At 29.1% G+C, this 25522-nt stretch overlaps 1 protein-coding gene across 1 annotated transcript; it reads right to left on the bottom strand.

Moving 5' to 3' along the window:
* LOC109350353 (ethylene-responsive transcription factor RAP2-1-like) lies at positions 24273 to 25274 on the bottom strand. The gene has a single exon (XM_019591597.1). The coding sequence runs from the start codon at positions 25027 to 25029 to the stop codon at positions 24559 to 24561; it is 471 nt and encodes a 156-aa protein (XP_019447142.1). The 5' UTR covers positions 25030 to 25274; the 3' UTR covers positions 24273 to 24558.

The following is a 25522-nucleotide window of genomic DNA, read 5'->3' as shown; positions in this document are numbered from 1 at the left end:
GTGTCTTTAAAGAGTAATTGTAATGTTATGGGAATCAACAATATCCATTAATTTATAGTTTTGGATAACTGTGTAGAGTCATTTTGAGAAGATTTTTGACTTAAGGGTATAATTGGAAAAAAAAATTAATACTCTCTTGAACTTTGAAAAGTGACATATAAAAAGGAACAAAATACTTCTCAAAATAGTGACATTTATATAGGAACGGAGGGAGTAACAAAAATGATGTTATATAAAAGAACACTTTAAAATTCACATGTCACTTTTCTTATTATTTTCAAGTATTTTAGGCTATCCAGATCGATCACACACCAACCTATATAGTTGTCAATTACATCTGGGACTGACCTAACAGAGGGAAAAACGATGGTGATAAGTCATAGACTAGTCAGCATCTACAAACTAAAACCAAAGACATCTCCTATAAGACTGACAGATTGCCTAAATAGTGCATACACTATATGCACTACTAGAAAATTGAACACACCATCGGAATACGGTAAGCTACCCTTTGCCATGCAGTAAAGATAAACCCAATATACAACTACAATAGTGACGAAAGACGATAAAATAACTCACCCTAAATAAAATATTATGTTAGCCAGAGCACAGACGTGACAAGACCGTCCGACATGAATAAAGTAGCCTACGTAAGTCTAGGCAGACATGGCAAGGATAATTTCAAATGATGAAATCATATCATTATGAAATATGTCACATTCAACCTCTCTATAAATAGGGAAAACCTCTCATAAAAAAGTTTACACTTTCACTCTTATATATTCTTGCATCCTTATACTCTCACTACTTTCTCTCTACATATATTTATTCATACTAACTTGAACGTCAGAATACCTTTTTAGGTGTCTTCCCATTAAGGAGACAAATCAACATTCTAACTCTACCTTCTCCATACATAAGAACAATAATATATTATTAATCTTTACTGAAATTATAATCTCATTTTAATGTCATAAAAAACTAAGATTCGAAAGGAAAATAGCGTTCTTTCAAAATCATTTTACCTTTATATAAAACTTCTAGGTAATGCCAACAAAAAATGGTTTAGTTAATAACAAATTATTGTTTAGATGGTTGTTAGTTCAAATTTTGCCTCCAAAGTAAAAACTAATTGATGGATATTGATGTGTCTTTGTAAACGCTCATACAATTATGGGGTATGTCTTGATGAACACCCACAAGGTATCTCAACTCGTAAACTGTTACACATAGTTACTTCATTTGTTGAAATTCAAACCATCATAGTTACTTCATTTGTAATTTCCTATACTACTTATACTTAACCTAAATTAACTTTTGCCGAAAAAACTGAAATTTATAAGATAATAATTTTTAGTTATGTAAGGTAAAACTTAAAAACAAATTATTAATTAAGTCGATGTAAATAAATCAATAAAAAGTTGGTCTAGTTATATAGGTCTATTAAATTCCTAGATAGATCAAAAGTTAAAATTTCAATTCCTATAAGTGATAGTATTAGAAGGTGCAGCCACACACTGAAAAAGAATTATTTCATTATGTATAAAGTGAGAGAAGACTATAGGTTCTACAACAAAACATAATGGTAGATGATAATGTAGAAATAACTCATTAGTAAAAAAACAAGTCGTGGAATAATCTGCCAGAGAAATACAACTTCTGTAGGGGAGATGAGTTCAACATTTTTAACAAGATGGGAAGTATATATAATTAATCATGGCATAATGATGCCAATTAATCAAATGTCTGAGTATATAGTACATCCTTAATTGTTGATAAAGAGTAACACATTCATCTCTAACATCATATGCATCTTTACTTTTTTCAGGTTATAGAGAATACTATCTTCATTGTCATTCTCCAATCTGTTCTCCAACAAAGAGATAGCATCATCTTTGATTTTTTATTATCTTAATACTCTATCTCTTTCATATATACCAACTAAAATCTTACATCTTAATAGGTCGTTTGACTATGTGTAATGGATGCGAATATGAATATATAGGTAACCTGAAAATGCAATGGATATAAAATAAGTATTAAGTTTCTACTCATGCAAGTATTATGACAAGTACAAATAACTTTTAAATTCTGCTTTTATAAAAATGGAACGAATATTCCAATCTCTATCGAACTCTACATTATAATTTTTGAATGAGTAGTGTTATATTATACAAAAATTGACACTCAATATTGACATTTGGCTATATATTAAGAAGAAGAAAATAGAGAAACCGTCAATTTTGTCATTTCACCTTTTCTTTCTACAAAGAGCTTAGAAATGGATTTGATTTTAAAAGTTGATGTATTTTTGTCGGTCAAAGATAAAGGAAGGAAGAGAAAATTACGAATGGTGAAATTGAGTGGATGATAGAATATGGATCCCACACAGTGGAAGAAACGGTGGAAATAAATCATTATGGTGAAGACAATGCCATCATATGCACGTGTCCATGGACCATATATTTCAATTCCACACAAACTAACACTACATCAGCAATATTATCATAGCTTTCAATCATGATATTTTGGAATATAAGGTCAAATAAAATATCTTTATACTTTTTATTGCTCTAGTTATCTCTCAAATCGCAATAGAACTTGATTGTTGCATTGTTATATAGGGTTGTTATTTTTGTAGTACATATCTTGTTATTAAAGTCATTATAATCATTTAAAGATATCTCTGCAAGCTATTCCAATGTTTTTCTTTTTTCATTAACAATCCAACCTAACATTTTGCTTCTGTTTGCAAAATTGGATTTGATGTAAATTGCAAAACCTATTATAATATCGATGATTTTTATGTCCTAATGTGACACGGAAAATGGCTGACTATAAGCATCTTGAAGATGTGATGACAATACTTAAGTATCAAATACTTTGGTTTTAATAATATATAAAAAATTATAACCTCGTGGAATTTAATACGTAATGTATTTTCTTTTTCAAAACCTTAGTAGTATGTTGAACTATTGAAGTCTAATACCTATAATGGGTCGATCCATTACGGGTGTCGCCCAAATAATAAGAACGACCCATGAAAATGCCCGAAGAAACTGAGTATCAATAATACTATGTGAGTATCCTTTCCTGGAAATAGAATTACATAAAAAATTAAAGAAAAACATTATATGATATAATATTTTTATCCTTTAAATGTAACATCAAAAATAATGATTATAACTTATATTTTCAATACTTGAAATGATTCTTTTCTAATTATATCTAAGTAGAGGAAGAACAATATTAGTGCAAGAGTTGCTAATGACATGTAATCTAAGAATAATGCCTTTGAAGTTCCAGGAAGACCAACATCATTTGTATTTCTTATATATGTCCATCAAAAAGAGTCAGAATACTTTTCTCATGTAAGATTATTTATGTATAAACTATGCTTATTACCATTTGATATATACTATCTTATATTTTTTCGTTTTATTTTATATTTCTCTTACACACATTATAGCTTCTTAGTTACTACAACCCCTAAACTTAAGGACTGAAATGCTCGTTGGTATTCTAATACTAGAATAAGGTAATTATGAGTTTGATAATTTATAAAAAAAATATTTAAAAATAATTCAAAATCCATCCTTAATTTTTTTCTATGGTTTATGTCATTATCTCCGTTCAATACTAAATCCTTATAATATCTGAGATGATATTAATTCATTTGAGTGAGAAAGTAACATATTTTCTGGTCATGGTCAATATATATAATATATAATAAAGAGGAGATTCATTTAATTTAAGAATAAGTTAAAAAAATTTACTTTATATCTTAGTCTTTCATTTAATGAAAATTTAATAGTTCACGTAATTTAAATTAGTAAATAAATCTGAACCATCAAATTTTAATAAAATAGATAACTAATATATAGAGTAAGTTTTTTAACTTCTAGATTAAGTGAATCTCATCCCATAAATAAAAAGTAAAATAGAGAAAGATGTCACTCTCCCTTACTTAGTTCTCAATTTTTTGCTTAGAAACCTTTTTAGCTTGGAAAGGGATTTGTTGATGCTAATAAAATTGCAAGTTGCTTTTATGTATAATGTTAAATAAAGTGAAATGAGTGCAACAAGCAACATCATTGTTTAGATTGAAATATTTTCCCAACTAGATCTAAATGGGGCATTTAACTTATGCCTTTATGTCTACAGTTTTAATTACCTTTTCCTTTTTTCGATAAAGAGAAAGGTAGTTAACTAGAAGAATTAAGGGCATGATCGCAAGGTGAAATACTTGTTATTATTTCATGTAAAGGAAAGTGGATCCAAATGGAGAAAAAATGTTTTTTGTTGTTTTTATTGTAATGTCTATACCATTGCTCTTAAAATTTATATATGATTAGTACAATATCATTAATTTTTATCAATGTATAACACTGATTAAGTAGTACTGCATAGATTTTTTAATCTTTTGTGTTTTAGGGGTAATAATGGGTTCGGGGTAAGATAGTGGATGACAGTTCAAAGGCAATTAATTGAATTGACGGCACTGAATCGTCCTTCCCTGTTAAAATTTTTCTCACTTCTTTTTAGCATGTCATATTTTCTTCCTTCTTATGTTCCTTTCACGGTTTCCGTCTTTGTGCTGTTTGCACAAACTTGAAGAGTTAAATTTTTGACTACTTTTCCCAAGTCCAAACGCCCCTCTCTTATGGGTTATGATCCTATTTGGTACTAGATCATCTACTGTAATATGATAGAAAATGAGAATTTAATAATTCTTAATATTATTATTTATTAATTAAAATTTATATTCTAAAAAGTTTTTTGTGTCAAGTGTAAGTATTTGTTAATTAGCATTGGACTTTCAAGTACTAATATTATTTATACTCCTACCTTCTAGCTCCTAATCATAATGAGGACCTAAATATTAATTTTTCTTTGTAACAAACAAATACAATTGGATTCACATGAGTGTGTTAGGTCATGTCGTCCATAACCTAAAACGTTTAGTGTTGTTGGGCTTGACCTGTGATATGCTCAAATGAGACTAAGGATTTTATTTTTAAACTTGTTTAACTAAACATGCTAAGCCATTGGTAATATATATTATATTTTAAGTAGAATATTTGTAAGTCTATTAAAGGTTTAAGCTTATGAGTTTTATTAATATGAACATATTAGAAGATACTATTATAAAGTAGTAATTTAAATAAGATTTCAAATGTTAGGCTTATCTCTTAAAAAGTAGTTATTCAATGCAGTTAGGTCTTGTGATTGACATATATGTAAGACCATTTTTAGCAAAGTTGTCTATTTAGGCCCAACCTATTTTAAACCTTAAAGTAGATGTATTTAAAGCTTTTATTGAATAAACTTTTAAATAGGCTTATAGATGAGACCTAACATTGAAATAGGTTAAATTAGTTACCAAAATTTAACTAACTGGCTAATAGGCTAAGCATATGCCGTGAATTGGAACATAAGTTAGACCTATTCATGTGAAGGTGTAGGCTATTCTGGCCTATTCACACATTATTTAGAACAATGTTAACCCCAAAACTTGAGAAGGTGGTTGTGTAACTTGTGTTGGATACATAACCCCTATGTTTTGATATAATAGAGTAAAGATGTTCAATATATGCCCATATACATTGTTGTACATAATGTAGCAATATACACTATTGTATATGTATTTATTGTTTCTCTTTTAGATAGTTTTGTTATGGTTATTATGATAGTTGGGTTTGTGGTTTGTATTTTACTTCTTTACTTTTACTTGATTGGTTGATTAAGTAACTACCAATATTTATTAGATGTATATATTTTGCACTTTGCCATTGTGATTGTGCAAAATTAATTCAAGATCAATAACAAAAAGCTAGATGTCTTCTTCCCCTTGGCTCTCTCAATTTCATAATTATTTTTTCTATTTGCTGGATTCTTAAAATGGTATTAGAGCTACTCAAAAGGAGAGCTCTGTTGTGGCCAGATCAAAAAGTTAAGATAAAATTGAAGGCAATGTACATGTTTGCTCGTGTTGGATCAATTGTTTTAGTAATTTATTATGCCAATGATGTGTTTCAGTGATAAGAAAAATGTTCAAATACATGAAGGCAATCTACATGTCCATAAGGAAGAAAATGATTGGAGAATGAAATTTTTGATTGAGAGGATTGTTGAGGTTTTTTGGGAATAGATGATGGATGAAAGACTTTTTTGGATGAAATTTGATGGATTTGAGGGTGAGTGAAAGGTGGATGAGAAAATTGATGAGTGAGTTGATGGGTAGAGGGTTTTGAGGTTATTGAATGATATGAATTTGTTGTGTATGAAAGATTTTTGGGATTGTGGATCCTTTAGAAAGAAAAAAAATGGTATGGACACCTTTTGGATTTTTTCTATTCTTATTTTTACCACATTAATCCTATTATTCATGGTGCACCTTTAAATAATTGATTCTAGCTAATAAGTGATCATTAAGTCACTTAACAACCATTTTAAAATTCTCTTTAAAAATGAAGATGAGTTGAATCTACGTTAATATGGAGTCATTAAATATTCTCTTTAAAAATAAAAACGAAGATGAGTTAAATCTACGTCATTATGGAGTCATTAAACATCCCCTTCATCATTCTCTTTTTATTTTTTGGAAAAAAATCTTTGCAAAAAAATTAATTAACTATCAATGAATTCATTTAAATCTCTTTTGAAATTCAAATTGAGATTACCTTTTAAGATAATGGGTCATTAAGCCTCCTAAATATTAAAAAACATTTTTATTTGTTATAATTTTTGAAAAGGTATTTTCGGCCGGACAAAATTGGGTATTCATAGATGTCCCTCTTTACTTATTGATTATTGTATAGTATACAAACTGAGGTTTGGGGTCTTGTCCTGATAAATAATTAGTAAAGAAATGAATGTTGATTTTGTTGAGGCTCACAGTACGAAAAATTTTGTTCGAGGTCGTCAAGCATGGTCCCCTCAAAAGTACAATTTGAGGTCGTCATGCATGAGACCTTGAAATTTTAAAAGCACGGAGCCTGGGGAGACTGGCTTCAAGGTCGTCAAGCATGGGGTCCTCGAATGTATAATTTGAGGTCGTCAAGCACGAGACCCTCAAATTTTAAAAGGTCAGGCACGAAGCCTGAAAAGATTAACTTCGAAGTTGTCAAGCACGTGGTCCTCGAAGGCACAATTTGAGGTCGTCAAGCATGGGGCCCTCAAATTTTAGAAGGTCAAGCATGAAGCCTGGAAAGATTGACTTCGAGGTCGTCAAGCACGGGGTCCTCGAATGCACAATTTGAGGTCGTTAAGCATGGGGCCCTCAAATTTTAAAAGGTCAGGCACGGAGGCTAAAATGATTGGCTTCGAGGTCATCAAGCACGTGGTCCTCGAAGGCTTTTGAGGTCGTCAAGCACAGCCCCTCATATTTTAAAAGGTCAGGCACAGAGCCTGGAAGGATTGACTTCGAGGTCGTCAAGCACGGGATCCTCGAATGCACAATTTGAGGTCGCCAAGCACGGGCCCCTCAAATTTTAAAGCTAGACACACAACCTGGAAAGGTTGACTTCGAGGTCATCAAATACGGGGTCCTCGAAGGCACAATTTGAGGTTGTCAAGCATAGACCCCTCAAGTTTTAAAAGGTTAGGTACGGAGCCTGGAAAGATTGACTTCGATGTCGTCAAACATAGGGCCTCGAAGACACAATTTGTAATGGTTCATATGAAAAGTATAATGGTATGATTGTTTGGATATGTGTGCATGAAGTTTATATTGATGTTTGTACTATAATGATTAATGTATGAATCTGACTATGCATTCATTGGCATGAGTATGCATAATGATGCTTTTGATGCATGAGAGGTGGTTGAGGTTTAACATAGGAAAATTAGGGCTTTGGGGTGTCCTTGTTTGAACATTTGTGTATGCATGAATTTTATGTTGATGTTTTTATGATTAAAATGAGTATATATTGAGTTGAATATTAATATGATTTAATGTATGTATATCTTGTATATGCATTGTTTGAATTCATGTATATGCTTTGTTTATTAATGAGAATATGCCTTAACTTTAATATTGATGCGATTTAATATATGTATGTCATATATATGCATTGTTTGATGCTATTATTTTTTATGTATACGCATTGTTTGATGCTATTATGTCATGTATATGCATTGTTTGATTAATGTGAATATGCAATGTTTGATGCTATTAAGAGAGTATTTGCTTTATGTCATGTATGATATAAATATTATATTTTTTTTAATATAATAGAATGAGATGTAAGACCGATGCACAAATATTCTAATGTATTATTCATGATTTATTTTTATATTTTTCGAATGAAACACATAAACTTTTGCAGACTCGACTGAAGCGACCATTGATGCATGTTGTTGATTGGTACCATAACTTTTCACCCATCAAAATTTGCCCCAGTTTAGCTGAAGATGTCTTTCTCTTAAAGTGGTCCATAAAATTACCTTAGTATAATCTTGACGACAATGACTAAACTCAGTCATACTGCCCTATTGAAGGCTGGTTAAGGAATTCTTGCCAAAGTGTTTATATTTTTTAGCAACAAAAACCGCTTGAGTATGCCTATTTTGACATATTGTCTTTATTCAGGTAGTTATTTTTTATAAACCGCCACAATTTGGATGATCGATGATGTGTAGTAGTAATACTTTACCTTAAGGGTGTTTATTTGATTTTTCCTAATATTTGCCCAGAATACTTTATGTAGGCATCTGTCGGAAATTCTCTCATCTTATTATGATCCCAAGTCATCCTTGGAAGTTTTTGACTTAGAATCATTCTCTCTTTTTTAGGTTGTCCATATGCATTTTCAACCTAGCACTTTTTTTTGCCCTTTTTTATTTTTTGCCTTTTTTTGTTCTTGTTTTGTTTTATTTTTCTTTTGTGAACACCCTCAAATGTGGTGACTTGAATTAATATGGAGCAAAAGACTTGTATGAGTCGTTGTTGAAGATATTCTTGAAGATGATAATTTCGAATCCTTCTTCTTCTTGGTTGAGAGATTATGACTCCTTGTGATTGAATCGACTTACAGAGCTATAGGAAGTCGCTTCATCATTGCCCCAATTTTGAGTCTCTTATAACTTTCCAATAGCGAATGAGATCATCAAAAAACTACCACAGTTTGGGCTTCTTATAATATTCCATCAAATAATATGATCAACTCAAAAATTGCCCCATTATTAACAATCATCCTTCTCTTTCAATTGTATTGGTGGACTTGGATTGGAAAGTCTTAGACCATGAAACGTCTCAAAATCTCCCGAGTTTGAGAGGCTCCTACTTTTCATTTTCATACTCCTTATTTCATTAATAACTCTTTAAAAATAAATACTAAACAATGTTCATACAAACTTTGGTAAGTGTTTGGGGTATGAGTAGTAATATGGTAGTGATGATAAAATTTAATTTGAGTTTGAGCTTCAGTAAATGTGGTAGTGATAATGACAAGATTTAATTTGTGTTTTAGGTCATGAGTGATGACGAGGTGAAGATAATATCGATCAAATAATTTTTTATCCAATGCATTAAAGATGAGGTATTTTTATCAAAATTGGTGAGTTTTGTGGAGTCAACGATTTTTTGTTATGATGCACATAATAAATAGATAAATCATCAACAAGGTTTTTTTTGAAGCTTGTACCGTGACTTGGCTAAGTGTTTTCAACAAAAGGATATAAGGATCAAAACATGTGTTGCTCATACTCACTTTTCGCCTTTCTTCTTTTTCCTATTTTTCAATAGTTTTCTAGTATGACATTCAACTATTAAGAGAATTTTCTAGATAAGAATAACCTAAGATTTAGGCGAAATTATGTTCATGAAGGGTTCCTTTTGTGAGTTTTGCACTTTAACTTACCTTGACTTTTGCTTGAGATATTGATTGAGGATTCTCAACAGGTTTTTTTATACTTTTTTTTGCACTTTAAGCTAGGAACGCTTTTTGTATTCTCTTATGCTACGGTCACATGAGTGGTGTGAAAGAATATTTTTCATTTAATAACTGAATGTCAAGGAAGACGATTAAAAAACTACATTCCTCGATTATTGACATATTGAGAGATATTTAAAAATTATCTCATTTCATGATGTCTAGGCTCAAATGGGGTGACTAGGGATATCTCCATGATTTTAGGAATTAAAAAAAATGTCTTGTGTCCTCAGAAAAATCTACCTGAAGATGTACATCATTTTATGTTCTTACATTAGCATCATTCTCCATTTTATTTTTGAATCAAATATCTCATAGTAATGCATGAGTTAATTTTATTTGGGCTTATTTTGTGGTGCTTTTTTGGGGTAAATATGACTCATAAAGTGTAGTGTATTATGAGGTATGATATTGTGAAATTTGCATGGTCAATGTATTAGTAAATGCTCGTTAAAAAAATATATGCATTTGAAAGTAAATCTTTATTATTAAAAAAGGAAACATGAGTAAGTGTGAGATGGGCTTGACCTTGACTAGGTCCTCAAATGAGAATTTAATGGGTCTCCAACTTTAGTTGGGGTTGGAGGTAATGCATTATCTCGTGTAACAAGTGTAGCTCATATGGTCTTGATCACAAACTGAGAGTTATCTATCTTCTTGAATATCTTTTGTTTCAATATTGATTGATTTCAGTCGAGTCTAACAATGGTATTCTTAAAACCCAACTCAAACTTATGAGTATCCTTCAGAATGAGATTAGGAAATGTATGTAGAAAATGATTTATAGTGATGCATGATTTATATGAGGTGAACATTTTTTATCATCTTACGTGGATTGATATGCAACATATAACTCGAAATGATGCATGAAATGTAAGGAACGTGTATGACTATGCATATGTTGAGATTATGTATAATGTGAGAATGCAAATATTTTTATAATGTATAAGGTGTATGAATGCATGTAATTTTTTTTATCGGATGCATGAGACCACTAAAAAATGCTATATATGATGTGTCTGACTTTGAATGCATGTATGAAATGTTTTTTTTAAATGAGAAGGTTTGCGACGATGAATGCAATGATATGATAAGATATAAAATGTTATAGTAATGCATAAAGTAGAATGTTTGAATGATTGTTTTTTACGAATGTATGAATAAATGAATAAGTGAGTGTGTATGAATGATGTATTTATTTTTTTAAAGTGTATGAATAAATGCATAATTGAATGAATGAATGAAAAAGTCAATCAATGTGATTTTTAATTTTTGAATGCAACGAATGAATACATAAGTCAATCAATGAAGATTTAATTCTTGAACGTAATGAATAAATGCATAAGTCAATTAATGAAGATTTTTTATTTTTGAATACAATGAATGAATGCATAAGTCAATTAATAGAGATTTTATTCTTGAATGTAATGAATAAATGCATGAGTCAATTAATGAAGATTTTTTTTTATTTTTGAATGTAATAAATAAATGTATAAGCTAATCAATGAAATTTTATTCTTGAATGAATGCACAAATAAATGAATGTTCGAATTATATATTTTTGGATGCATGTATGTATATATACATGTATGCATTCAGTATCATATATATGATATACTCAATAGGTTTTGTAGGTTATCTAAGACCCTAACCCTAGGGTGGAGATATAAGGCCTTTATATGAAACATCTTATAGGTCTGCTAAAAGGGTGCCCAGATTGCATCATTTCACAAAGAGAGGAAACCCAAATACCCTAGGGACTACAAGTGGGGCTTGTAGTCCACACCAGTAAGGCCCATGATATTTGGTAACAATTTGAGTGGTTCATCATGCCAATGTAAGTGAAGCTCAAAATCCTCACCGACAAGGCGGATGTCCATTCTAATCTAATGCTCAGGTGTAAAGCATAAACTTATGCTGATATGATAATGTGGTGAAAAAGATAACAATAAAATAATATAAAAATAAAAAAAAATAATTCATGCATTTAACGTTTATAAGACTGATTCTTTTAAAAAAATTCTCTAGGTTTCACGGACTGATTTTTGACTGCACAACATCATTAGAGTTGCCACTACATTTTTTCAATAAAAAATGTAGAAAAATCTTTTGGCCCAATCGCATTCGGCCTTGGACTTTGATATCTAGGTTTGGAAGTCAAATACACACTAGGGAAGATATTAGCACCACAGTTGTATGCTTGAACGATACCCTATTATATTGCATGAATTATTAATTATGTTATTATTATATTTTTACCAAAAAACACTTTATTTTATTATTATGTTTCACAAGAGTGATCTTGGTCCTACATATCCCATTTATGGGAATGAGACTACGTAGTTCTTTGGGTAGAAAAAAGTTTGTTGGTTGAGTTAATTTTATTTCTTAAAAAGGGTAATATTTAAAATATTTTCTTTAAAATGAGTGAAGCATAACCTTTACGTCCGATACAACATCTCATATTAAAAGTTGGTTAAGAATTTCTAACTTATGTTTTTTATTTAACACATTTTTATAATGAGCAAAGCATAAGTTTAATGTCTCATACCGCATCTCATATTAAAAGTTGGTTAAGAAATTCTATTTTTTTCAAATAAAATTCTTTTTAGGATGTAGAAATAAAATTAATCTTATTAATTTTAAGAAAGTGAAGTGTATCCCTTCCATTCGAGGCTACATCACACCTTAAGATTGTTGGGATAAATATTATTTCATTTTTTATTGACTCATAGATCTTTGTTTTTTTAATATGTTTTACATTGATATATAGTGAGAAACTATTCTATTAAATATTTTGCTTCAAAACTAAATATTTATTAAAAAGAATGATATAGTGTGTATGCAAAGAGTGTATTATTTATACATTTTCCTTTTTGATGTAGGTATAGTTATATGTTATAATCGTGATAATTATTATTACTAATGCAATTATTGATAATAATTATTACTAATACAATTTTAATTCCTCCTGAGTTTCTTTGTATTTTTTTCTTCTCATTTTTGTGGTGTTCTTGTGTATGAGAGATCTGGGATTATTGTGGATATTTTAGATTTTTGTTGGATGATTATGTATGAAAGATCATGTCTAGAGAAAGAAGAAAATGATTGAAGAATGAAATTTTTGATTGAGAGGATGGTTGAGGTTTCTGGGGAATAGGGATGGATGAAAGACTTTTTTTTGGATGAAATTTGATGGATTTGTGGGTGAGTGAAAGGTGGATGAGAAAATTGATGAATGAGTTTATGGGTGGAGGATTTTGAGGTTGTAGAATGATATGGATTTTTTGTATATGAGATATTTTTGGGATTGTGGATCCTTTAGGAAAGAAACAAAATGGTATGGACACCTTTTGGATTTTTTTTTCCTCTTCTTATTTTTACCACATTAATGCTATTATTCATGGTGCACCTTTAAGAATTGATTTTGCTTAATAAGTGACCATTAAGTCACTTAACAACCATTTTAAAATTCCCTTTAAAATGAAGATGGTTTGAATCTACGTCATTATGGAGTCATTAAATATTCTCTTTAAAAATAAAATTGAAGATGAGTTAAATCTACGTCATTATGGAGTCATTAAACATTTCCTTCATCATTCTCTTTTTATTTTTGGAATAAAATCTTCGCAAAAGAATCAATTAACTATCAATGAAATCATTTAAACGTCTTTTGAAATTCAAATTGAGATTACCTTTTAAAGTGATGGGTCATTAAACCTCCTAAACATTAGAAAAACATTTTTATTTGTTATAATTTTTGAAAAGGTATTTTGGGTTGGATAAAATTGGGTATCCACAGAGGTTAATAGAAGCAAGGTCATCATGTCTTGCATTTTTGTATTTCTCTTTGTGCATTGGTACCCTCGGGAGAAGCATGTGATGCACTTTCGTAGATTTGTTCAACTTTTGGATTTTCTTTTCCAATGCTGTATGTGCTCTAGCATTGAATTTCTCCATTCAATTACCTTCTACTCAAGTAGTTGAGAGTGAATGATATTTACTCTCCAACTCAAGGGGTTGTTAATTATATGTCCATATACATTGTTGTTTCACTATGCCAGAATTGGTATTTAACAATGCTCATTCAACAACGCTTATATGTTGAACGCTGTTAAATGTAAAGTGGCAGAGAATTAACAACACTTATTTAAGCCAGTGTTGTTAAATATATTATCTTTAATAGCACTTATTGAAGAAAACACTGTTAAAGATCATACTTCATATATTTAACAACACTTCTTCAATAAGTATTGTTAAAGGTGTTATCTTTAATAACGCTTATTGAAGCAAGCGCTATTAAAAATGTTATCTTTAACGACACTTATTGAAGTCATCGCTGTTACAGGTCATACTTCATATATTTAACAGCACTTCTTCGATAAGTATTGTTAAAGGTGTTATCTTTAACATCGCTTATGAAAGCAAGCAATGGTAAAACTTCATATATTTAACAACACACTTTCAATAAGCACTGTTAAATGTTTGTTTTAGTGAGCCAGAATCTTTTCAAATTCAAAAATAAAACCTCACACAATAATACATATGACTCAATTTATTATTTCTCTTACCTTTCTTCTTCTCCATAAGTTACTTTTTTTTCTCTTTTGTTTTTAGTTTCTCTCTTCAAGCAAGTTATCGATTTTTGGTTGTTCTCTTCTGCAAGCATAAGGTAATTCGTTATCTTATTTTAACTCATTTATTTTTCTCTCCGCTAAAAGTTTGATCTTTAATTGTTGTGAAGTTATGCAGCTATTGTGAAGTTATCGATTTTTTGTTTCTCTCTTCAAACATAAGGTAAATCATTATCTTATTTTAGTTCATTTATTTCTATCTTCACTAATAGTGTGATCTTTATTTATTGTGAAATTATGCAGCTATGGTGTTCTAGGTTTTTGGCTATGGTGAACATTTGAGGAGATAGAATTAACAATTTGCGTAAAATCTCATTACGCATATGTTATTTTATAATATTGGAATATGTTAAGGTTGAATGTAGTTGAAGTCATTGTTGATTTAACAAATCTATTGTAAATGTGGTGGAGTTGGACATGTTTGTCATGTGTTTGATAGAATGTCCGGAATATATATTATCTTATTTAGAAAGTATACATTTAACAACGTTTCCTTCAGTGATCGCTGTTAAATGTCTATTTTTTTACAACGCTACAAAAAACACTATTAAATAAAATCTTATGTACTATTAAATGACAATTTTAAGCTTTGTTGTTTTGTTACTCTGGCGCAGTGTCCATATTGTAGGAATATACATTATTGTATAAGTATATATTTATTGTTTTCCTTTTAGATAGTTTTGTTATGGTAGTCGAGTTTGTGGTTTGTATTTTACTTTTTTTTTATATTTACTTGATTGGGTGATTTAGTAACTACCAATCTTTATTAGATGTATATATTCTGTACTTTGCAATTGTGCAAAATTAATTCAATATCTATTATCTATATAAGAATGCATTGAGCTAGCATTATTACAATATTAGACATCTTGCTTCTTTGCCACTTGGATTTTTAGAGGACAAAATTGTCAAACAAAACTTTTTTACTTCAAAAAAATTCAAAAGCCAGAAGTCATTCCATCTTTTTTGTCAAACAATAAATAAAGACACTTTGAATCTACTATTTGTTGTTCTTTTTAAAAGTCCTTCTGCATTCTCACTTCCCAACTATCATCATTAAGAAAATTTGTATCATTCCAATAAGCCATCATTAATTTATTAAATGTACTTTATCTTTTCTCTCTCCATTTGTATTTTATTAAATGTTCTTATGCGTTTCATATTTGTTTCTCTCCTATTCTGTTACAAACATATATGTTTCTTCTTCTTCCTTAGACATCATATATCTCAAACCCAGCAGCTAAGGTAAATGTCAGACCCGAACTTCTTTTATATTCTTCTTCTTTTGTATTCTTTGTATCATAATTGTTTTTTCTCTTCTTCCGTTAGAAACATATTTCCAGATCCAAACTACTATGACACGGTTTACTTTTTCAGATCCGGTTTACTTTCACATTTATCTTCTTTGGCTTCTATGGATGTCTCTTTCATATTTTGTGTTAAAATTTTCATCTTTATTATTTTTTGTGTTAAAAATTTCATCTTTATTATTTTTTGTGTTAAAAATTTCATCTTTATTATTTTTTGTGTTAAAAATTTCATCTTTATTATTTTTTGTGTTAAAAATTTCATCTTTATTATTTTTTGTGTTAAAAATTTCATCTTTATTATTTTTTGTGTTAAAAATTTCATCTTTATTATTTTTCCAGATCCGACTAACTTTGACATGGTCAACTTTTTTAGATCCGACTGTTACTTTTACATGCATTTGTGTTTTGAATGTGATTTTGAGTACATGTTTGTTACGTGCATTTATCATTGTTGGCTTTTTTATGTCTCTTTCATATTTTTTTGTATTAAAATTTTTATCTTTATGATTTTTCCAGATCCAATCTACTTTGTCACGATCTACTTTTTCAGATTCGGTTGTTACTTTTACATGCATTTGTGTTTTGAAGTTCTTGATGCATACTATAACTAATTACATACTATATTCTTGAAGTTCTCTATACTATAACTACTTACATACTTATTAGTGATATTCTTGATATTCCAGTTTGATATTCTTGATGCATATTCTTGACGTTGTTTATACTATTATTCATGTTTATACTATAATATGTTGTTACAGAATATTAGTAATATATAATATAATATTTTATATATTAGTGATATTCTCGATTATTTGTTTAATGTTTATCCACGAGAATCATGTACATGAAATATAATATTTTATTGAATTTGAATATTTTTTTTCCAGATCTTATGGACTAAGAAATGTCCCTGGTGCAAAATCGTTCATGCAAATTTTGCAAATTTATCCTCTTTGCCAAATATATTTATTTGTGCAGACTTCTTCTAACATCAAGTTTGAGGAAAACTATCATTTTGGTTATACATAAGTCATACTTCTTCTATTCAAATTTTTTGCCTTAAAAATTTGAACTTTATTATTTTCTGTTCTTGAATATATATTTGTTAGATAATAAATATTTTTTGTTCTTAAATGTCAGATCCGAACTTCTTTTGTATTCTTCTTCTTTTGTATTCTTAGTTTGATATTTGTTTTTCTCTTCTTCCGTTAGATACATATTTTTCAGATCCGAACTACTATGACACGGTTTACTTTTTCAGATTCGGTTTACTTTCACATTTATCCTCTTTGGCTTTTGTGGATGTCTCTTTCAAATTTTGTGTTAAAAATTTCATCTTTATTAATTTTTTTGTTAAAAATTTCATCTTTATTATTTTTCCAGATCCGACTAACTTTGACATGGTCTATTTTTTAGATCCGACTGTTACTTTTACATGCATTTGTGTTTTGAATGTGATTTTGAGTACATGTTTGTTACGTGCATTTATCATTGTTGGCTTTTTTATGTCTCTTTCATATTTTTTGTATTAAAATTTTTATCTTTATGATTTTTCCAGATCCAATCTACTTTGTCACGATCTACATTTTCAGATTCGGTTGTTACTTTTACATGCATATGTGTTTTGAAGTTCTTGATGCATACTATAACTAATTACATACTATATTCTTGAAGTTCTCTATACTATAACTACTTACATACTTATTAGTGATATTCTTGATATTCGAGTTTGATATTCTTGATGCATATTCTTGAAGTTGTTTCCTATGTTTATACTATTATTCACGTTTATACTGTAATATGTTGTTACAGAATATTAGTAATATATAATATAATATTTTATATATTAGTGATATTCTCGATTATTTGTTTAATGTTTATCCATGAGAATCATGTACATGAAATATAATATTTTATTGAATTTGAATATTTTTTTCCAGATCTCATGGACTAAGAAATGTCCCTGGGGCAAAATCGTTCATGCAAATTTTGCAAATTTATCCTCTTTGCCAAATATATTTATTTGTGCAGACTTCTTTTAACATCAAGTTTGAAGAAAGCTGTCATTTTGGTTATACATAAGTCATACTTCTTCTATTCAAAAATTTTGCCTTAAAAATTTGAACTTTATTATTTTTTGTTCTTGAATGTATATTTGTTAGATAATAAATATTTTTTGTTCTTAAATGTCAGATCCGAACTTCTTTTGTATTCTTAGTTTCATATTTGTTTTTCTTTTCTTCCGTTAGAAACATATTTTCCAAATCCGAACTACTCTGACACGGTTTACTTTTTCAGATTCGGTTTACTTTCACTTTATCCTCTTTGGCTTTTGTAGATGTCTCTTTCATATTTTGTGTTAAAAATTTCATCTTTATTATTTTTTGTGTTAAAAATTTCATCTTTATTATTTTTTGTGTTAAAAATTTCATCTTTATTATTTTTTTTGTTAAAATTTCATCTTTATTATTTTTCCAGATCCGACTAACTTTGACATGGTCTACATTTTAGATCCGACTGTTACTTTTACATGCATTTGTGTTTTGAATGTAATTTTGAGTACATGATGTTACGTGCATTTATCATTTTTGGCTTTTTTATGTCTCTTTCATTTTTTTCTATTAATTATTTTATCTTTATGATTTTTCCAGATCCAATCTACTTTGTCACGACCTACTTTTTCAGATCCGGTTGTTACTTGTACATGCATTTGTGTTTTGAAGTTCTTGATGCATATTATAACTAATTACATACTATATTCTTAAAGTTCTTTATACTATAACTACTTACATACTTATTAGTGATATTCTTGATATTCCAGTTTGATATTCTTGATGCATATTCTTGAAGTTGTTTCCTATGTTTATACTATTATTCATGTTTATACTATAATATGTTGTTACTGAATATTAGTAATATATAATATAATATTTTATATATTAGTGATATTCTCGATTATTTGTTTAATGTTTATCCATGAGAATCATGTACATGAAATATAATATTTTATTGAATTTGAGTATTTTTTTCCAGATCTTTTGGACTAAGAAATATTCCTGGGGCAAAATCGTTCATGCAAATTTATCCTCTTTGCCAAATATATTTATTTGTGCAGACTTCTTCTAACATCAAGTTTGAGAAAAACTATCATTTTGGTTATACATAAGTCATACTTCTTGTATTTAAATTATTTGCCTTAAAAATTTGCACTTTATTATTTTTTGTTCTCGAATATATATTTGTTAGATAATAAATTTTCTGTAACACACCTTTAAATCCCAATTTCATATTATTTTTGAAACTTCAACACGTTTCACAAATTTATAATTATATACTTATTAGAAATATTTATACTATAATTAATGTTGTTTCCTATGTTTATATTCTTGAAGTTCTTGATGCATACTATAACTAATTACATACTATATTCTTGAAGTTCTTGTTCTTTATACTATAACTAATTACATACTTATTAGTGATATTCCAGTTTGATATTCTTGCTTGATATTCTTGAAGTTGTTTCCTCTTTTTATACTATTGTTGTTTAATTCTAAGGTAACTAATATGAAATATGTTTAATTCATAACAAATATATATTGTAAATAATAGAAATAGAACTTCAATGTAGATGAATACATAATATGCGTTACGATTAAAAAATGTTATAATGTTTCTTAATCAATATACATAGCATATATTTGTAGAGTTTACGGTTATAATGCAACCATTATATTAAAAAAAATTAAAGTGCAACCATTACATTATAGAATATTAATGATCACAAGTATGTCTTCAAATTATAAGTGTTTATGTTTTAAACAAAACATGTTTGATAGGGATTTTAATGGATATTCTTGGGGTATAAGTGTATTATTTTAAAGATAAAACTTCAAAAATTATGCATTTTGTACAAAATCACTACAATGACGAAAAAATTGTGCAATCTAGAGCCATTCTTGCATCTACAAGTGACATTGTTGACAAATCAGTGAATATGTTTCGAGTAAAATTTGATGTGATTTTTTTAAATGTTTTTAAATTTTCATTATATTCAACATAATATATTTATTAAGCTTATACTAATAAATATTATGCCTATAACTATAGGTGAGGAAAAAGAATATATGAGTTCAGATATGTCTCTTGCTAATGAAAGTGAATCATTCAACAAACTAACTCTTGAGTACAACCTTTATTCTTTCCAATCATAAAACCAAGTTGAGGAATTTAGACTAGCATGAAAGATTATGTAATGGTACAAGATTGATTGTCATTAAAATGACAAATCATGTCCTTGAAGCAAAGATCACACCAAGAAAAAACATTGAAATACCATATATATTTCTCGGATGTCTTATTTATAACTTATTCTACATTGTGTTTCGAATTTTTTTCATAATAATTATTTAACATAACATATAACACAATTTCATTCGTTAACAATTCTACTTCATCAATAAAATACATAAATCATCTTTTATGAGATAACCCCTTAACATTTTTATTAACAAATTATTCCGACACTTTTTAATTAAATTTATACAAAATACATTACAACCCGTGCGACTGCACGGGTATCCTACTAATTAATAACAAAAAGCTAAATGTCTTCTTCCTCTTAGTTCTCTCAATTTCTTTATTATTTCTTCTCAGCTGCATTCTTAAGGAAAAAAAGCCAATTCAAGACTTCAAAACCAACCAGAAGCTGAAAAGACAACGGTTAGACTGAAGTATGATAAATTAATATTCCCTTCATTCCTCTTGTATGTAGTTTAAATAATTTATATATAGATTAAGAAATGATTAAGTTTGTTTTTATTTTGTAACATTTTTTTGGTGCAGGCTTAATTTTGTAATTAGTGATATAAAAAGATACAACAATAATTATGTAATGAGGGTAAAACTAAAAAAGATTGGAAAAAAGACTGAAAACGATTCATCAATATAATAGTGCATTATCAATGAGTTGAGGGTTAGTTGTTTCATCAAACATTTCAATCGAATAACTGAAATTTATTCATTATATTGCATTATCAATGAGTTGACTTCGTTACTTGTTTTATGAAACACTTCAATTAAATAAGTTAGCTTCCAATTCGGGTCTTTTTAGCATTCAACTATTTTTCTTGTCTTTAACTAATTTTTCAATTTTCAGTCGTACTAAAGTCAATTATGCTAAATAAGTTCTTATAAAACATAAGTTTGAGACGTCTACAACATAAAGCTTCTTAAATCAGAGTTTCTAAACTAAAATCTTCTATAAAAAAATTCTCTAACTAACCAAACAAGATATGAATTTGTCTTTGTTCAAAAAAAATTCTTGGCGAACTTTTAATCCCATATTTCATTTCTTATCAAACACATGTAATGAGATTGACTCCAAATTCGACTAGAGAGGGGTGGAGCTTTTAAAATATGCATTATATCACGTATATCAAAATTTCCGTATAAAATATTTAGAAGGTAAATGGGAATAGAGAAAGAAACATTTTTCTGTTATGAGCGATACTTGTTGAGAGGGACAATTACAAATCTAGAATGGTTAATTCTTTACATATAAGGTGAGAAAATATCATTAGTAATACAAAAAATCCAACCATAAAGACGAAAGATATGAGCTTTACCTAGCTCTTAGGATGTATAATATCAAACTGCTATAACCTATCTATCCGTCTCAAAGAATAAGGTCCACTAGTCTCACTTTCTTAGCTTATTTTCTATCTCCCTTAAATATTCTTTTGTGTGCTGCAACCAACTTGCCATGAGAATCTGAGATTCATTTGGTGCACTACTCTGCCTTATCTCTTTATCCACTTGTTCCTTGTTATTTCACAAACTCAGCATTAGTGTATTTTTGCTTCCTTTTAATGTGGCTTGGTTGGACCACTGCTGCTTCTATATTTTATTATCTCCTTGCCTCTTCTGCGCCACATTGAGGAATAGTGAATTGCACTTGAATCTATTTTGATTTCAATGGTATCACGTATAGTATATTTGTATACACGTCACATTATATACGTATAAATTATGGAGCTTTTTCAATCCCATGTTCATATACACAAATCATATTAGATATAATTACTAATCAAAATCGAATTGGAAAAATCCTTTCTGGGTTAAACCACTTTGACGTATATAAGTGATGTTGCTTAAATGATCACATTCATTATCAATCAGACTAATTTAGCATAATTACTTTGATTATAAAAAAAATCATCTTTTTTATATCCGAGGTTTGAGTCTCATTTTCCTAAGCAAGTTTTAATGATACTTACTTACTTAGTATACCATTTAAGGTATATAAAAAAATTGAACCCGAGCAATTTTCCTTAAAATTGAATCAGTGTAATTTTCCTTGGACATACATTTTGAGTTTTCTATCAGAGCAAAAATGAGAGATATATATGAAACAACTTGTACGTAATTTGCCGGTTCTTTTTAAGGTACAATGTTCTGTCTACTATGTTATCTTATGATTCGATATAAAAAAAGATGCAGGAAACAAAAGAACTATGATGGGAAAAGGAAAACGAATCTCCAACAAGAAGCAATTATTTTGAAGAACTAGTTTCTTGCTTGCTCTGGAACCTAATCCACCGACAAATCTAGCGGCCATGTTGTTACGTTACACCTTACCAACCATAAGGTTCGTCTCATATAACCCACTATTACAACCACTGCTTATAACAATTCTAACTGTGCCATAATATTTCACTCGTATTTTCATATAACAGGTTCGTCTCAGTCGGCGACAGTGTTGGTTGGTATTTAGTTCTTTGTTTTCTCATCTAAAATGTTATTCCCAGTAGGCCAAAATTAAAATTTCACAACTCCTGCTTATGTGCTAAATATTGTTAAATATATTGTGAAAGAGAATTAACAATATACATATTGATGAAAATGTTCTTAAATGTTATTTTTTGTTATATGTAACAACGCTTAATGAAGCAAGTGCTGTTAAAAGTCATACTTCATATATTTAACGGCTCTTTTTCAATAAGTTTAATAAGCGATGTTAAAGATATTATCTTTAACAATCCTCATTGAAGAAAGTGATGTTAAATGTGTTATCTTTAACTACGCTTATTGAAACAAACGCTATTAAATAAGTCATACTTCATATATTTAACAACACTTCTTTAATGAGTGTTGTTAAAGGGATAAGTGTTGTTAAAGAGGTCATACATTTAACGTTTGTTTGAGTGAGTGAGATCTTTTCAAATTCAAAAACAAAATCTTACACAATAATATATATCACCCAGTTTATTATTTCGCTTACTTTTCTTCTTCTTCTCCATACCTTTTTTTTTTCTTCTTTTTTTAGTTTGTCTCTTTAAGCAAGTTATCGATTTTTGGTTTTATGGTTTTTCTCTTCAAGCATAAGGTAAATGATTATCTTATTTTATCTCATTTATTTCTCTCTTCACTAATAGTGTGATATTTATTTGTTGTTATGCAGCTAAGATGAAATTATCGATTTTTATTTTTCTTTTCAAGCATAAGGTAAATCGTTATCTTATTTAGCTCATTTATTTTTCTCTTCACTAATAGTGTGATCTTTACTTATGGTGAAGTTACGCAGTTATAGTGTTATAGGTTTTTGGCTATGGTGAGCATTTGAGAAGAAAAAATGAACAATTTCCGTAAGATCTCATTACTTATATGTTTATTTTATAATATTGGAATCTGTTAAGGTTAAATGTAGTTGAAGTCGTTGGTGATTTAACAAATCTATTGTAAATGTGATGGAGTTGGACATATTGTCATGTGTTTGATAGAAAGTCTGTGAGATATATTGTCTTATCTAGAAAGTAGACATTTAAGTGAGCGCCGTTAAATATCTATGTTCTACGGTGCTACAAAAAACATTGTTGAATGTAACTTTATGTACTACTACGCTCACATAAAAAGTATCACATAAACACTATTAAATGATAATTTTATAAGCATTATTGTTCTGCTATTCTCACGTAGTGGCTTCTTGAGAGGCTGTTCTCAAAACTGCTTTTATTTTCAAATTAAATTTATTTTCTTTAATAAAAGTAATAGATTCTAACTTTATATACATAAAGTATGAAACAATAGACAGTCATTTATTTTACTGTCTGCAAACTATAGATATACAATCATACTCACATAGTATAAAATTTCTTACTCTTCCTATTCTATTTTTGCTAATAGGATATGAATCAGTTGCAGTTCACAAGAGAACTGCATCTCCGGCAGTTTGTTGATCCATGAAAATAATTAAACTATTTTTCACTATAGTATATATGCATATATGATATAGACATACATACATATGTATATATATAACATGGTGATAATAATATGATCAAAGATATTCATTGAAAAATGAAAAAAATCTACAAAAAAAGAAAGGAAAAGGGTTAGTTCCAAGCCCCAAGCTCAACGCTTCATCTATGGATATATTCATCATATTACATCATCTCTTTTTATTTTTTTACTAACATAGACATATTCATATTCATATTCACGTCATATAAAAAAAAGAGACTCTATTTGATTGATATTAATATCAATAGACACAAAATCACTTCATAAGTTCTATATTTCGAAAGAAATTAAACTACTTAATATATATTTCCTTTTCCCTATAAATATAGTAAATATGATAATCTTTACTCTCTGGGAAGGAGGGAATATTAACTAATATCAACCTTGAAGGTCAAAGGAATAATCTTCATCAGGTTTAGGAAACTCATTCAAATCAGGTTTCATGGAAGAATAGGTAGAAGTAGAATTGTTCTTGGAAGAAGCATGAAGTGCTGTTTGCAAAGCATCAACTCTAGCACCAACTTGTGTAGCTTTCTTCCTTATAGAATCAGCAGACATATCCTCTCTCTTGAACGAAACGTCGCCGTCTTGCTCTTGTAACAGTAACTCCGGAAAGTTAAGTCTAGGTGAAGGTCCTCTGAGGTAGAACACGGCGGTGTCGTAGGCCCGTGCGGCGGCTATAGGGGTGGTGTAAGAACCCAACCAAATCCTTGACCTCTTGTTTGGTTCTCTTATCTCCGCCACCCACTTTCCCCACTTCCTCATCCTTATTCCAAAGTATGGTTTCATTTGTTTCTCTCTTTGTTGCTTTCTCTTCTCTGTAGAGCTTTCGCTTCTGCTTCTGATCATAGTAGTTGAATTCGTAGAACCACAAATAAGTATTATTGAGAATTGAGAAATAAAACAGTCAGAAACTGGAAGGAAAAACTAAAGTTAAGAGAGATTCTGTTCAGACACGGCAAGTACTTTCCACATGAATCATGTTGTTGATGGTGTGCATTAATTTGTGTATATATATGAAGAGGGAAAATGAGAATTATTGTATTCTGTACTATGAAGCTTGGAGAGAAAGGGATAGATGAGTATTCCATGTGTCGTTTGGCGGGGCCGACACGTTGAGCTTCCTTCAAGATAATTTCCAAGATGGCCGACACGAACCACCATAAATATCTTTCTTTGAAAATTGAAATTGAGATACATCAACACTGTACGAAACAAAAATATACTACTAGAAAATGAGGTTATAATAGGCTTGATAGTTTTTATTTTATTTAAAAATAATTTAAATTCTATAATGATAATTTTTTAAAGAATACATGTTATCAGCACATTTAGTACTAGA

The sequence above is a fragment of the Lupinus angustifolius genome, chromosome LG06 (assembly GCF_001865875.1).
Source record: "Lupinus angustifolius cultivar Tanjil chromosome LG06, LupAngTanjil_v1.0, whole genome shotgun sequence".
In the NCBI taxonomy this organism is placed as follows: domain Eukaryota; kingdom Viridiplantae; phylum Streptophyta; class Magnoliopsida; order Fabales; family Fabaceae; genus Lupinus; species Lupinus angustifolius.
This window is presented reverse-complemented; position numbering and strand designations above follow the sequence as displayed.